This window comes from Rhea pennata, chromosome 1, assembly GCF_028389875.1.
Source record: "Rhea pennata isolate bPtePen1 chromosome 1, bPtePen1.pri, whole genome shotgun sequence".
Classification (NCBI taxonomy): domain Eukaryota; kingdom Metazoa; phylum Chordata; class Aves; order Rheiformes; family Rheidae; genus Rhea; species Rhea pennata.
In genome coordinates, this window is record NC_084663.1 from 32752058 (window position 1) to 32766785 (window position 14728).

Below are 14728 nucleotides of genomic sequence, written 5' to 3' on the forward strand. Positions count from 1 at the left end.
TGTGATCAACATTGTGTGGTGAGAGCTGGAAACAGCACACAGACATAAGAGTTTGCATCCCTTAGGAAGGAATTACTTCCAGGAAAAATATCTGTATAAATATAACCTGGTTGTGTGGCAGTTATTTCAGCACATGTCTGTGTATATTTTGATCAAAAGATACTAAGAACAAATTTTTTTGAAGCATTTTATGTTGTAAGCCATCAATATTAAAAAAATGCAAAAGTATTCAAGTACCATTCACACAAGCATATTTATTATATAAATACTTTATAAATTACAGGATTTTAATTATATATGTAAACATTTACAGGAAAATAATGTTTTTATTCGTATTAATGTTTACAGCTAATATAAGGCACATAGTGCAAAAATACATTTCTGATGCAGAGATCACAAAATAATTACCTATATGTGTTATCTAAAAAGTAGCTGCTTACACTTACATGGTACAGTATTTCTTTTAATTAATATGTATTTGTAATTCATGGTTAACTCTTTGTGGGTAAAAAGAGAAAATAGCTGCCATTTGACCTATGAGTTTTACTGGTGTTTGGTGTACAGAATGCATACTGTCAGAAAAAGTATGTATAATTATCTGGTACATAATATATGTTATTAAGCATGTAGAAAATCTCATTTTGAATACCTGAGAGTTGGCCCTGAACACATTGTCTTTATTCTGCATTTACTGCTATAGTTCTGGGCTGTAAAGTAATACAAAACAACAAATCAAACAGGTCATTTAAAAAAAAAATGTGTAACTTGCATACATTTACTTTTTTGGAAGAAATAATTTTAACTAACAGATGCTAGAACTGTATTTACAACCATTCAAAAATTAAACTGAGTCAAAAAGGAACGCCAAACACACGGATGGCTAATGATGCCTCTGCCCCGCATTTTCAGTAAAGTTACTGAAAATTTGGTTTATAAAAGGGAGGCAAGTTACAGACTTTACTAATATGCCATTGGCTAGTATAAAAGAATAAAATATATATGCAAAGAGTTTAAGTAAATATATTCATATAATCACATACAAGATGGTACGGTAAACAGAATACACTGTTTTCACAGTATACTTGGATAAAAGGCAGAGGTTTAAAATTAGATTTCTGAACAATTTGTTTCAATATTTTCTTTTCTTGTACCCACGACAAAACTAAGCCTGGATGTTTAACATATGCTATAGGGACTACAGAGGTTTGAACACACTTTTCAGGACTACTGCTAGTATTTGAGCACCACAAAGAGAATAATGAAAGGGGTGAGAAAAAAAAAGAATGACACAAATCTATAGAAACTATCTCAGGAAAAAGTATACTGGTTACATACCTTTCTGCTGTAAATTATTGATAGAACATAATTCCTAACAAGTTTCACAAAACTGGAAGCATTTGAAAATATTAGCTGTTTTCTCTATATAACAATAACCTTCTTTCTGTTCTACACCATATTTGATCAAGGGAAACAGTACAGTATGAATTTTAATAAATACTGCACTGATCAGTTGCAGGTAAAGTTTTACAATTATGGTACAGTTTAAGGCATTACCCACAGTAGCAGCCTCAGTGCAATTTGCTTGCTCATATACGCTGTACATCGAATGACTGCCTCTCCATTAAAATCTGAAGGTTTATGAACTTGTTAGCCCACAAATAGATAATAAATCCCTGAATAAACACTGAGGAAAACAGGAAGGAATTCTTAGTAATGAGCATTACAGAGATGAAAGAATTAAAATATATATATATACAGCACCTGTAATTTGCACATAAAAGATGGATTTTCTGCTTTGATGTTCCTACCACATCAGAGTTCTCACTGTATTTGAAGCTGGAGACCAATAATTGTGCTAGGAATACATTTCCCACAAAATCCTCCACATTTTCCATATATTTTAGTACCATCCTGGAAATTAGACAAAAAGAACAATCAGAAGAAGTAACTGAAGTTACAGTAGCATAAAGAGCTCCTTGAGGTTTGCACACAACAGACCTTTTGACAACTCACACCTAGAAATACCAAATCAAGAGATAGCACTGAATCAATAAATGCACACAGAGATCCTCTGTCATTATCCATTCTATACTTTTGTTCCTTGCTTACTATCTTGTGTGTTTTTAAACTGGGGATGCTTGTAACTATTCTTGTTCTTTTTATTTTTCTTATTCAACTGGTCTTTTGATTTCCCACTAAACCAAGCGGGAGGCAAGTAATCTGTGAGAATCCTCTGTAGCAGGTATCTTTAATAAAGTAATATCCTTTACTAAGTGTTTTTACATACTGTTAAGTATCATCTTCTACATCTTTAATAAGCCTGATTAATATGGCAATAGCCCATTAAAACCAGTAAAAGAAGGCTAGGTAGGTAGTGTCTATCTACATAAGTTTCTGGGTAGCATGATTAAACATGCCATGAGACCTTTAACAGTAAATTATCAGTCCTAGCTCTCACAGTCCATCTGAATGAAGACTTAGATGGTCAGAGACCTTGAGTACTATTCTGAGTCAGAAATTACTCTCACTAGACAGTCATCGCTAGCACCTCTGGAGGTACAATATTCCAAGCCATAACAGCAGGTAAAGAAAAACAGTATTTACTTACATGGGATTTGTGTACGTCAGCAGTTGCATAGTTGCCCTGAGCAATCCACCTAACTGTACTGGATAATCTCAGACCTGTGCCAGCCAAATTAATGCTGAACTGTCCCTAACAAAACAAAAACAAAAGGTAAAATACAGAACTGATAAACAGAATTGATAAACAAAACCCTAAAACACTTTATATTGGGACATCTGCACATATTACTTAGGGTACATCTAGACATTAACCAAAGCTGAGTACCTAAACTGGGTTAGTTAGTCTGCATTATATCCTTTTTCGGATACTCAAGATACACAGACACACAAACAAGTTATTCTGCAGTTAGTAGTACTTGTGGATCAGCTGATCTGCAGCATCTGTTTGCCCAGTCTGAATATAGGACTGATGGCAGGTGATTCAAATGAGTTTAGTCTATTTTTTACATATTTAATTTTATTTTACAGAAAGTACAGACATGCTATATCTGCCAGAAGGAGGCTGCTTTTCTTTAAAAACATGTTTCCTTAGTTTCTGAGCTTTTTGGACATAATACAGTCAGGACCTACTACTATCCGGAAATTACAGATAAATCATTTCTTAGCTGTCTAATTCTCTAATTTTTACAAGCACACTGTCCAAATACCACCTTATCATCTCCCATCCCTATCTCAATATACTTAGTAACTTAATTGAGCATGAAAGTAAGTGGAGTTTAAAACAAGTAAATTTACTGCTAAATGGAGTGCTTTGCAACACAAAACACTGAATGAAGTGATTCTATTGCTTCTAATCATTCTATTGATTCTAAAATCTTTGCTTATGCAAATGCATCTTGAAAACTAGCTTTAAAACAGAGTCAGTTCATATGAGAGTACGAAATATATTAAAAGCAGCAAACTTCACTACCTTAGAAAACAATCTCAGAGACAGAAAATCATTAATCTACATTCACACAGGAGCTCAATACATTGGAAATAAGTACTAGCTCCACAAAGAGACGTAGGTGTCTAACTGACAGTTTAGGCAGCACTATAATCTTGAAAACTCCTGCCATGTAATTCACTAGCAGCCTGGATTTCTAGTCGTACCTAGTTAAAATAGTCTAAATCCTGACAGCAAAGTGTTAGAAAAGATAAAATCTCCATTACGTACTCTAGCTACTGTACGTTATTGTCTAATACTGTCATAGTCAGATATATTTTACATATTTATGAATGTGTGTGTGTGTGTTTAAAAAACAAAGTCTTCAGTCTTTATCCTTGTGATCTACTAAAATTCCTTCATAAAAACTCAGCCTTACATTGTTTTGTGTTCATTTCTGTGTAGATTTGCTGTGTTTATAACACTCACACTCAGGATGAACTACCACAAGCTCATATAGATGGGGGAGGTTGTTCTTCAAGTGCCAAAAAAGCAGAAGATACTCATTTAACGACATAAAGCATCTGGACAAAATTCATACAAATGGTATAGAACAGTGCCCACAATTAACAGGCCGACAGTAACTTCATGCTTGGTGCATTGTGATATCATTTTGTAAAAATAAATGAAATGTGCAAAGAATGCATATGTACAATTATAATTATGGCAAAACAGCTGTCTGTCATGCATTGCACTCAAGGCCAGGAACAGATTTCAAGGACTGAGAGTGAAGGAATTGATGCCTTTCGACTGGGCAGAGACAAAGAGCATTAGTTTCAGTACCTATCTTGTAGATGGTAACACATCGGTGCAAAAATACCTAAGCAGAAGGATGTCCTGTTACAGATCACAAGCAGTTGGCTGGGTCTGCATCCCCATACAATACAGTATTGTGCTAAGTCCAAAGACTTTGCAGGCTGAAGGTATCCAATATGGAAAGGAACTCTGAATAACTGTTTTCATGTCAGGGGTTCAGTTTGCCTAGCTTAGGCACTTCATTTGTACCTAAAGTGTACAAATTTGTACGATTGCACAAATTATAAAACTGTAGGTGTCTAGCTGCCTTTGAATGCCTCTTCCCACATAGCCTGTCTAATTATGTTTAAGCAGCTAGGTTAGATAGACAGTGGGGATTCACCTCCATGCAATTCTGAGCTAGTTGGTCTTAATTCTCTTTCCAGTCAGGGAAAAGAAATACGCACTTCAAAAGCAATTGATTTCATCTTAAGGCATCTAACAGGGTAAGATTAGACGAGCTGTCTTCTAGAAGATCCCAACTGACAATGATAATCAAGGCAATTTAGGTTGATGAGTTCAGACTAAAGTTATATCAGAATTAGCAAGTAGTATGGTGCAGCATGAGTAGATCTGTAGAGTGAAACAATTGGACCAGAGGGCCCGATGTCAGTATACATTGCAAAGATCAGGGGTTTTACTTTGGACTAGCTCTCCTCTAGTCCCATGGACTTCATTCTCATGAGTAGCTGAAGTGCATTAAGGCCCTTCTGCAGCCCATCTTTTGATTTAGTTTCATCCAAAAGGAATCCAATTCATGTGTTCCAAGACTGTTCCATGATGTGAAGCAAAGCACAGTAAATAGGGACAATAAGGAGATTTACTCAAAAAGTGCTACCCAGTCCAAACTAAAATATCAATTTAGGCACATCCATAGATGTGTCTATGAATCAGCCTATACTGTTTAGCAGGATCAACTTTCTCTAGGACTCTTCAAAGATATGAAGTCAGGAGAAAAAAGCAACAAAAAGAAAAAATTTGGTAGAATCATAGCACAGGAAGATCATTGGAGGAGAATTCAAAGTGGAGGGAGAGCAATAATGAAAACAGTAGAAAGAAAGATATATATACATGGAATCTAGGGGGTAAGTGTGGGGTAAACAATCTGTGGGAGAAATAGAAAAAGAGATACAGTGGAACAGGAGAAAAAAGACCAAGAAAGAATTACTTATTAAAGTACTACACAGATGAGATGGAATAGAAATTTGTTTTAGAATCTTACAGCTTTCAAGTAGTCATATAGGTTTTTTCCTCTTAACTGCACACTTTGAAGGGATAAGAAATCAGAAATACCTGTGGACATCTGGCAGCACTGTAGCAATCTCCAGCTGTAGCAAATGGGACTGCTCTCCCAAGTACAGTCTGAGCAAAAAGAAAATCTGTGGCTAAGAAACAAAAAATTATTCAACACTGAAACTGTTGCGTTAGAAACAGGTGAAAACAAGGTGAAAAAGCATGAATATATAATTTTGCCAAACTGTGATTTAGGTAGTCCATTTTGATTAATAATAACAATATTCAAGGTAGCTTTCCAGATGCCAAAGATGGGGAAGCAGACTAAACTCTTCCTCAGTCATAACTACATGTGGAAAAAGCTATCCATGGATTTTTCTGCCTTATGATTTACAAACTTGTATATTGACCTAGGGGAATATAATCTGAATAATGTGATAACTTTTAATGTCCTTCTTTCTCTCTGTTTGTGGATATATCTTCTGTGTTTTCTGTGTATCTTCTGTGTTTTGTTAATTTATTAAGAATACATAGTCTATGTATTAGAAATGTGCTGGGTCACCTTTGTGACCGACAGCACCACAGTCTGAAATTATTACGTGGTACGAGTGTACCCTGTCCTTAGGGTGTCTAGTGCCAGTAATAAGAATAAGGTGAATTAGAACAACGCTGGGTGCCGCTCCAGACCCTGGCATTCTCATACTTCCTGAGTTAATTTATCCCATTGAGAGATAGATACCATGTTCATGGAAGTCTTTGGGAGCATCCAGAAAGAATTTATAAAAAACATTAGAGACTTCATCTGCAAGGTCAATCCAACCTACACGCCTAGTTTCTTTACTGAGCTACGATGGGGACAGGAGAAGGACTGATGTGCACTTGGACATAGCTCTAATGTGAGCTGGATGTTGGCTGGCCTGCTACTTTCAGACAGGGGCTTGAAATTGCTACAAGCTTCCCTGTTTTTTTCATATGTCCTCCAAGGACTGAGAAGTTACTTTATTATAGCATATGAAGACCTTCCCAAGAAAAATATGCTAGGGACTAAAAGAGTCCTTAAATCAAACAGGAAATGGCATAATGGGAAGAAAATCCAAAAAAATTAAACTAGTTACATAATTCACACTTTGAATAAAATATAATTCTGTAAGATTAACAACTTGACCACTTGGGGCAAACTGACAAGGGAATTGGTTTAAAAATTAGGCTAAAGAAATTAGGAATTCAAGAAGAATTGAATAGAACTGATAACAGAAGAATTTTGTTTGCCTCTAACTGGCATAATTGGATCTATAAATGGGTTGAAATGACAATTTCATCATGATCATTTTAAATTTCAATAGAATGCTCACATTGGCTAAAATTGCTAAAATACTTACTTCTAATTTGCATGGAGGCTACATCAAATCTTATTTTGCTAAAAACAGTGAAGCCAGCTGCAGGGTAGTCATTTCGACAAGCGCAGTCTTGCCGTCTGCTTCCATTGAAAGGACATTCATAAGGATTCTGTAACCTTGAAAATGGCAAATATTGAGTTTTCTTTTTGACATTTTTCCATAATATAGTATTGTAGTGAAAAATAATTGCATTGTACTGTGCCACGCTAAGAATGTTAAACAGCAGTTACTGAACAAGAAGTTCAGCTATAAATCTTGGCTCATGTGAAACATTAATGCGGATTGAAACCATTTCTACTAAAGTCAAGACAGAAAATGCATATAATCAGTTAGCGCAGTTAAAACACTCAGCCTGGAAGTAGCCATATTTCTGCATGTGTGTTCATATGCCTGAAAATTTAAAATGTAAAGTCAAGAAAAAGTATTTCTATTCACCTGTTCTCCAAAAGGTAATTTTTTTTAATTCTTTTACTGTGGAAGAAATAAATGCACTTCATAAAGTTGCAAAACTACTTTTGTACCTGAATCCATATACTTCAGAAAAGTTGTCTGCTTCACCTTTTACCAATGTCAAATATTCTTTAGGATTCTCTAAGTGCATGCCTGAACAATAAATCTGAAAGAGCAAATACAATCTTTTAGGAAAATTTTAATTAAAAAATACTATTTTATAAAAATATGTGCTACACATATTAAAAGTACCTTTATCATCTTTCCTTTAATGTTAAGTAAGTATTCACCATCCTTTCTAATTCCTTTTTTAATCTGGACATCTTTGCAGGTGGTGAGAATTTCACCTTCAAAATGAATGATTAAATTACATCAATATTTCATGATTAGAATTTAATTTTAAGAGTTATTTCTGCATAATTTTGCTCCAGATATATTTAGAGCTCTTATATAAATAACCTGGGAAAACATTTAGTTCAGCTGTAAATTACAGCTGTCACTTACTTACATTCTTCTGCATGGCAGATCTTTCTGGCAGCTGGTTTTAAACGTGGCAGGCATAAGTCACTGGATAAGCCATTTTCAGTCATACACTCTACTCTTCTTTCCTTTACCCCCATTCCACAAGCCACTGAGCACTAGATATGGATAGCAATCCAAAGTTTAGAAAATAACATATAATTTACATAAGTATGTCAGCAAATTAGTCTTGGCATGCATTTATGTTTGAGGCAGCAATTAAAAATCAGCTTGCACATCTGTACTCACTTTGGTCCACTTTCCCACTTTCCAAGTAGCTCCTTGTGAACAGCCTTTGATATTACATTTATGAATGTATGGGGAGGGCATTACTGGGCATTCTCGATACGTTACAGTTCGTAGACCATAGGCACGTTTGTTCTGATTAGAATAGATTCCAACACAGTATGTGATCCTCTGCTGGTAATCAAACCCACAGCTGTTTGAACACTAAAATAAAATCCCCAAGCAAAGACATTATTTCTGTGAAAATTAACCTTTCTGCAGCACTGTAATTACAGACAAGTCTGCCCTCGTCTTCCTTTCTGCAAAAGCTTGTAATCCAACATGTGCCATCTCAAAACTGGTTAATCAGTGTGCAGAAGTGAAGGTCTACAATAACTATGCACACAAGGAGATGGAAAGTCCCATGCAATCCTATTCTCAGAGCTTAAAGAGGTTCTAGAGCACCTCCCTCTCTGTTGCAGTACACACACACACACACTCACACACATATATGCACATGCATATAGTGCAGGTGAGTGAGAGAAACAAAGGATCATTGATCCAACGCTCTACCGAAATCCTGGAAAATATTTCCACTTGTTTCACTGAGATCAGATTGCAAGAGAGTTTCCCTGGGAATTAGCAAAGGAATTCCATGGTAAGGGCAGCTGTCTTCTAGCTGGTATTCACAGGTCCTAGATGGATTACCAGAGGACGGCCAGTATAAAATGGCAAAAATGTCTAAAACATACTGGCAGCTGCAACAAAGGGAGACCAAGTGAAGGGAGAGAAAAGGAAACTTGTCACCCTGATCTTCCTGTTGGTATGTAATGCTTTCACCATTTTACTAACCCTTAATTGTAACTCAGAACAAACAGGTCCTAGCACTGCCTTTTTCTGTTCATGTTCTCCCTATCACTCATTTTAGCATCATTTACCATCCCTCACTATAGAACAGCCTTCCCTAAAACCAAACATAGTTTCTTTCTAATAACTTGGTTTCCCATAATGCTTAGTAGCTTCCAAGAACTAGGGAACATGGACACAAAAGACTGATAATAGAGTCACTACAATACATCATGATTGACTGGAAGGTTCAATGTGCAGAAAGTTTGGATGGGCGCCCATGTTCAAACGAAAATATGTATTTTTGGCTTCCCACACATAATGCACTTTCTACAGCAATACAATATTCTCAAGTGTAAAGCTATATACAAGATGTGTGAGCAATATAATTACTTTACCTGTGACAATTCTCCTGTAAGTACAACATATTTAGAGGGAGCAATCCTGCAATTTTTGGTTGATGGAGGCTTTACGGCAGGATCACAGAAGCTTTCATCCACTTGGATCTGTTTTTCATCCACACACTTAACTTTTCGGTGTATTTCATTTCTTCTGTGTGATGTTGAGCACTGAGTAGGAGAAAAACAAGCTTTTGTACTTAAACTAATCATTTACAGAAAAAAGTTATTTGCCAATTGCCACACACCAGTAAAACCCAAACACTGACAACTTTTATGACATCTATTATCTGGGTTGGACAGAATCAAAACCCTTTACATTGTTCTCCAAGCTTAGATGTCTGCAAAAGGCTGGGGGAAAAAAAGTGTATAATGACATGATACTGTGTGAACTGAGATGGAAAAGAAAGTGAAAATGTCAGGCCAAGGCAATAGGTTGAATGAAAAAGTTCTTCTGAATGAAAAGGAAAGAGGGAGAAAGGATTTCAGTGAAATGTGAGAGGAATAACTTGATTTTGAAAAGAAAAAAATCCCTGGAGGCATCCACATGAAATTACATTGATAAAAGAAAACAAAACTGCCTATTAGTGAAAAATGGCAGCTTTGGGCAGCCACATCTGTTGAGCCTGTGCCTCTGCCATGAGTGTCTTCACACCTTCCCTGCCATGGTAGCCATATGAGACGGAACATGATTAATAGTTCCATCAAGACAGAATGAGAATCCTAGTGTTAACAGAATCCACAAAAAATAAAGGTAAGGGTTAAGTAACACATGTCAACAAGACATCCCCAACTCTACAGGTTTGAACTAGTCTATTTGACCTTGCTGTGACAGAGAAGGAAGACTCAAATACACAAGTTCTAGACTCAGCAGATGCAACCACCAATGCTACAGTCTAATATTAACCTGTTGCCTCCAGCCACAGGCATGAACCTAACTGCACATTAATTTGGACCCAACAACGGTCAGTTAAAGACTAATCAAGGTTTGGCATGCAGGCCAAACTTATTGCTCAAATGTTATTGTTATTGATTTTAAAGCAGTAACTTGAAGTAAGGAAAACAGATACTGTATGGTATAACAGCTCTACCGGAGAAAATCTCTAAATTTATGCTGTTGGATTTTGGAAATCATAAATGATGCAGACTGCACAACATCCCTGGGCAACTTGTTCTGCTGCTAGAACTGTCCTCATGGAGAAGTTTTCGTTATCTCCAGTTTGGTGAGCAAGCACTCTGAACCGTGTTCTGTGAGTGCCTGAACTGAACTCCAAGGAACTGTTCTACAAATTTCTGACTAAGTGCACTATTGAAAGAAGCTGCAGAGTGTACCTGGGCTTACAAATCTCATTTGACCTGAAAGCTGTAAACAAGCTGAGATAGAGGAAAAATCTTTCGAATGAAAAGCTTTAACCTTTTATTCTCTTCACAGGAGCAAGAAACTAACAGGTGAAACAGTCAGTGACATCATGTTATTGATGTAGAAAAGCAATAGTCATATTACATCTGAGGAACAGCATGCCACCACTCTTCGCAGTGGATTTTCTGAGGAGAATAAATGGACAAAAATCACCTGCATTAGGCAGAACTCAGGTCCTAAGATCTGAAGAAGAAATTTCAGCATAAGCTTCATGACTCAGGGATTAAGTACTTACAACCCTTCCCAGTCACATGGTCTAAAATGTTTGTCTACTTTCTTGAACAAGCAAGGCAATGAAGAGGATGTCAGGGAATTAGAGAGAGCAATGAAAATGAATCTGAGAGATGACTTACCTACCCATTTTAAACCAGGCTGAGATCCATGACAGAATGTGGTTCAGCAATGGAAGCCATAAATGCATTAATCCCTTAAGAAAGCTAGTCACTCAGAATGAAAAAGATGTATGGACTTTTAGCCGGGGATGGAGCATTGATATAGCTGACAGATGCAACTTATACAAACATCTGATCTTTTAATGAGATGGAGTAGCTCAGAATATTAGGGACATAACGAACAACCCAATCATTTGGAAACAGGGACAGGCAGAAGAACACTTCTGATTATGCTGTATATGTTATTCCTGCAGCAATTTTCTACATGATATGAGAATGAATATTTGGTATGAAATCATTGGCTGTTGGTAACAGCCAGCCTTCCAGCCTTCTGTAAGCTGTAGGGATGCCAGACCTGAAAATTTTTCTGATATGCTGTGATTGATGAGGCGAGGAAATGACAAAGAAGCACTCAGAGCAGAGACAGCTGGGCAAACTATTCTAGTATTGAGTAGAGCCTGCACCGGGAGTGGAATACAGACGGATAAACTCTTGAAGAACCACTGTTAATGCTGGATGTACAGGGCTGTATATGAATCTGACGAGAGAAGGGAATTGAATACAGGAATTTCAAGCAAAAAGCAACAAACATATGGAAGAAGTTATGGACTAGCCAGAAGATACAATGAAACACAACACATTTGTGGTGGAGAGCTCTGAATACCCAGCTGGAAAGTACAAATGTTTAATGGGTAAAGAAAATTCATCCTTGGAAAATGTAAATTCCAACTAAAAGTACATTCTGAGCCACTTTCACTCTAAATTCTGACTTTAACAAATGAGAAGGTAACTCTTAGAAGAAGCTTATATATCATCAGCTTTCTCTCTATATGATTTAACAGAGGAAAATATGCTAGTCATGCGAATATTGTTTAAGCGTAAGTGATTTACGTATTATCAGCATTCATGTTTACAACATAAATCTTGTGCCTCTTGGAGTTTTGAGTCTGATATTAAAATTCCCAGGAGTTAAATTTCCCTAGAAAATTAAAAAATGCAGGTAGAGGCCACAACTGCACAAACTTGATTTTTATTTAATGCTACAATAGAAGAGAGGCTCTTCTGTACACCATTCCAGGTGTTATCCACAATTTTAGATTCTCTCTCTCTCTTGTTCTCTCTGTTTGTGTGTATGCATTTATATATAAATAGAAAAGCTATTCATTTTTCTTTCTATAAAGTAGAAAATAGCCATTATATCTTTGAAAAAAAAATGGTTCTGTCCTGAAGGTGTGTTTAGATTTTCTGAAGGATGATATCTTTTATTTTGCTTCTTATCTCTTCTGGTAAATCTTCACACAGAGAAGTTCTTGAAAGAGCTGTTGCCCAAAGATTTTATCTCTGGGATTTTTACTGAATATTCCAGCCAACATTTCATCTGTATTTCTATTTTTAAAATGTGAATTTTGCATGATATTGCACCATGAGGTCTTATTAAACATTTTATGCCATCTAAAAAGCACTTTGTATTAGAATTACACAGTTTGATGAACAGGGACCTGCTCACATCTTCACTAAAGCTTTTGTCTACAATGGTAGATAAGCAAGTTCAGGAACAGGGAGAAAATGCAGCCCTCACAATTTGTTGCCACTTTCTTTTAGTTTCGCAAGCTTGACTTTCAAAAGATCCAGTATGTTCACTTGTTTGTCTGTAATCTAAAAGCTATCAGAAATATATCCACAGGTGAAAAAACATGAAAACCTGGCCCGTCACATATTGCTACTTCATACAAGTGGAAAGGCCTTACTTACATCTTCCCATTCATCTGTCAACCACTCATACTGCACACAGGCAGGCAGCCAACAACGCCTCTTGCTAGGGGGCCGTGTATCACGATTGCACATTGCTTCATTCACTTGACCCAGGCCCTTCAGCTGGCAGTAGATGTCTCTTTGTTGAATCCCCACTCCACAGGACACAGAACACTAAAATTGAGCAAAACTATTTACGTCAGTGTGAAATAAGACAGTCAGTGTGGTAGTTTCCATTATTACATGTTCTCAGAATATTATTTAAATACTTCATAGTCCATAACATAGTAGTTTTACAGTGTATCAGAATAAATATACAACAAAAATGTAAATTTGCCATTTAAGTATCTGTAGGAATTATGGGAAATGCACCCAAAGTGCTCAGATTGATCTGTCTGCTTATCTTAATTCACAGTAGAGACACTCACTACACACTCAAAGCAAAAGTGTAAGTTTTTGCAAGCTCAAACAATTACAAATTGAAAATTTACATATTACTTTATTAAATTAAAGCCTAACAGGCTATTGTGTTGTTTTAAAAAGTAAATATGGAAATGAAAGAAAGAATTCTCAGTATTTCAGGCTTGAAAATCTCACAAAAGGTGCAGCCTCTTGAACTGTGATGAGCTTAAAAAGGTTCTAATCTTTCCTGTCATATGCCTCTTTTCCTCCCTCCTGGCCAAAAGATAGCTTGTTATAATGGTAAGATTTGCTCAGACGAGTGTAGACAGCCCATTGCTATCCCAGTCAGAGGCATGATTAGGTCCTAAAGCCTACCAGAAGACTCAACCTAATCATAAAGTAGATATTGCTCTCTCAAGTGTGGAAAAATGCAGAATGCTGATAAATGGCGTTCTACATTTCATCACCACTGATTTTGTAACTGAGCTGGCATCATCTGCTCCTGTGATATGCAAGGGTTGCATGTTTTGTCTCTGAAAGGTCAAAGTCTGGGTCTTTTTGATGATGTAACACTGTGTGATATCTGTTTCTGTACCTTTATGTATACTTTGACCGTCCTTATTGCTTAGGAATAGTCTTTAATGCTTGGGACATTAATAGAGTGTCTCTTTGGAAGTTAGTGTTTTTTCTTCTTGATTTTTAATCTGAGTGTAATATTCTACCAATTTATCTGGCGTTTGTCTGAACTTAGATGTATCAATCTCCTCAAGACAGGAGGTGAATCACTTCAGTTTCTCAAAGAGTTGGAGTTTGAATGCGAATCTTGAAATTTATGCCAGATAAAAAATAAAGGCGTTGATTCTGCTCTACACAAGGCAAAACAAATGACTATGGTCCCTATGAGCAGTCCAAGACCACCAAAGGATGGAGAGGGTTTAATACCAAAGCACCAGTAGTCATGAAACAAAGTGGAGATATTAAAATTTAAGAGAGTTGCATAAAGCACTTCTTTTTAAAGGCTTCCTGTATTAAGAAAGTTATGCATTTTACGACAGACATGTGATTATTGAATTAAAACATCAAAAATTCCAGTAGCTAGATGGATATCACTCATTAGTATGAGTGCCACTGGAAATTAGAGGGAGTTAAGGAGGGGTGGCGGACTCCTCATTTTCATGCCTCAAGGAGAGAGACATGAGATCATCTTCTTCACAAGTGTCAAGGTCAAAGCTCAAAGGTATGACTGCTGGCATGTGCCCCAAGGGTGGACTCCAGCCTGGCACAAAAGTTAAATTACTTTTATTAATGGAATATGGACTGAGTCTCTGACTTAGCCTGGCCAACTGGTGAATTTGAATGTCTGTACCAGAGATGGTCATGGAAATGACACA

General features: G+C 36.5%; 1 protein-coding gene across 1 annotated transcript in view; it reads right to left on the bottom strand.

Annotated features, from left to right (window-relative positions):
* Positions 1 to 301: 301 nt before the first annotated feature.
* Positions 302 to 14728, bottom strand: part of ADAMTS20 (ADAM metallopeptidase with thrombospondin type 1 motif 20) — a 110716-nt gene continuing 96289 nt past the window's right edge. Inside the window, exons 30-39 of the mRNA XM_062583717.1 lie at positions 12936 to 13109; positions 9372 to 9542; positions 8152 to 8352; positions 7892 to 8021; positions 7636 to 7730; positions 7455 to 7549; positions 6916 to 7049; positions 5597 to 5688; positions 2609 to 2713; positions 302 to 1911 (exon numbers count right to left, since the gene is read on the bottom strand). Coding sequence (XP_062439701.1) covers positions 1822 to 1911; positions 2609 to 2713; positions 5597 to 5688; positions 6916 to 7049; positions 7455 to 7549; positions 7636 to 7730; positions 7892 to 8021; positions 8152 to 8352; positions 9372 to 9542; positions 12936 to 13109 — 1287 coding nt within the window. The 3' untranslated portion in view covers positions 302 to 1821. The remainder of the gene's footprint in view (positions 1912 to 2608; positions 2714 to 5596; positions 5689 to 6915; positions 7050 to 7454; positions 7550 to 7635; positions 7731 to 7891; positions 8022 to 8151; positions 8353 to 9371; positions 9543 to 12935; positions 13110 to 14728) is intronic.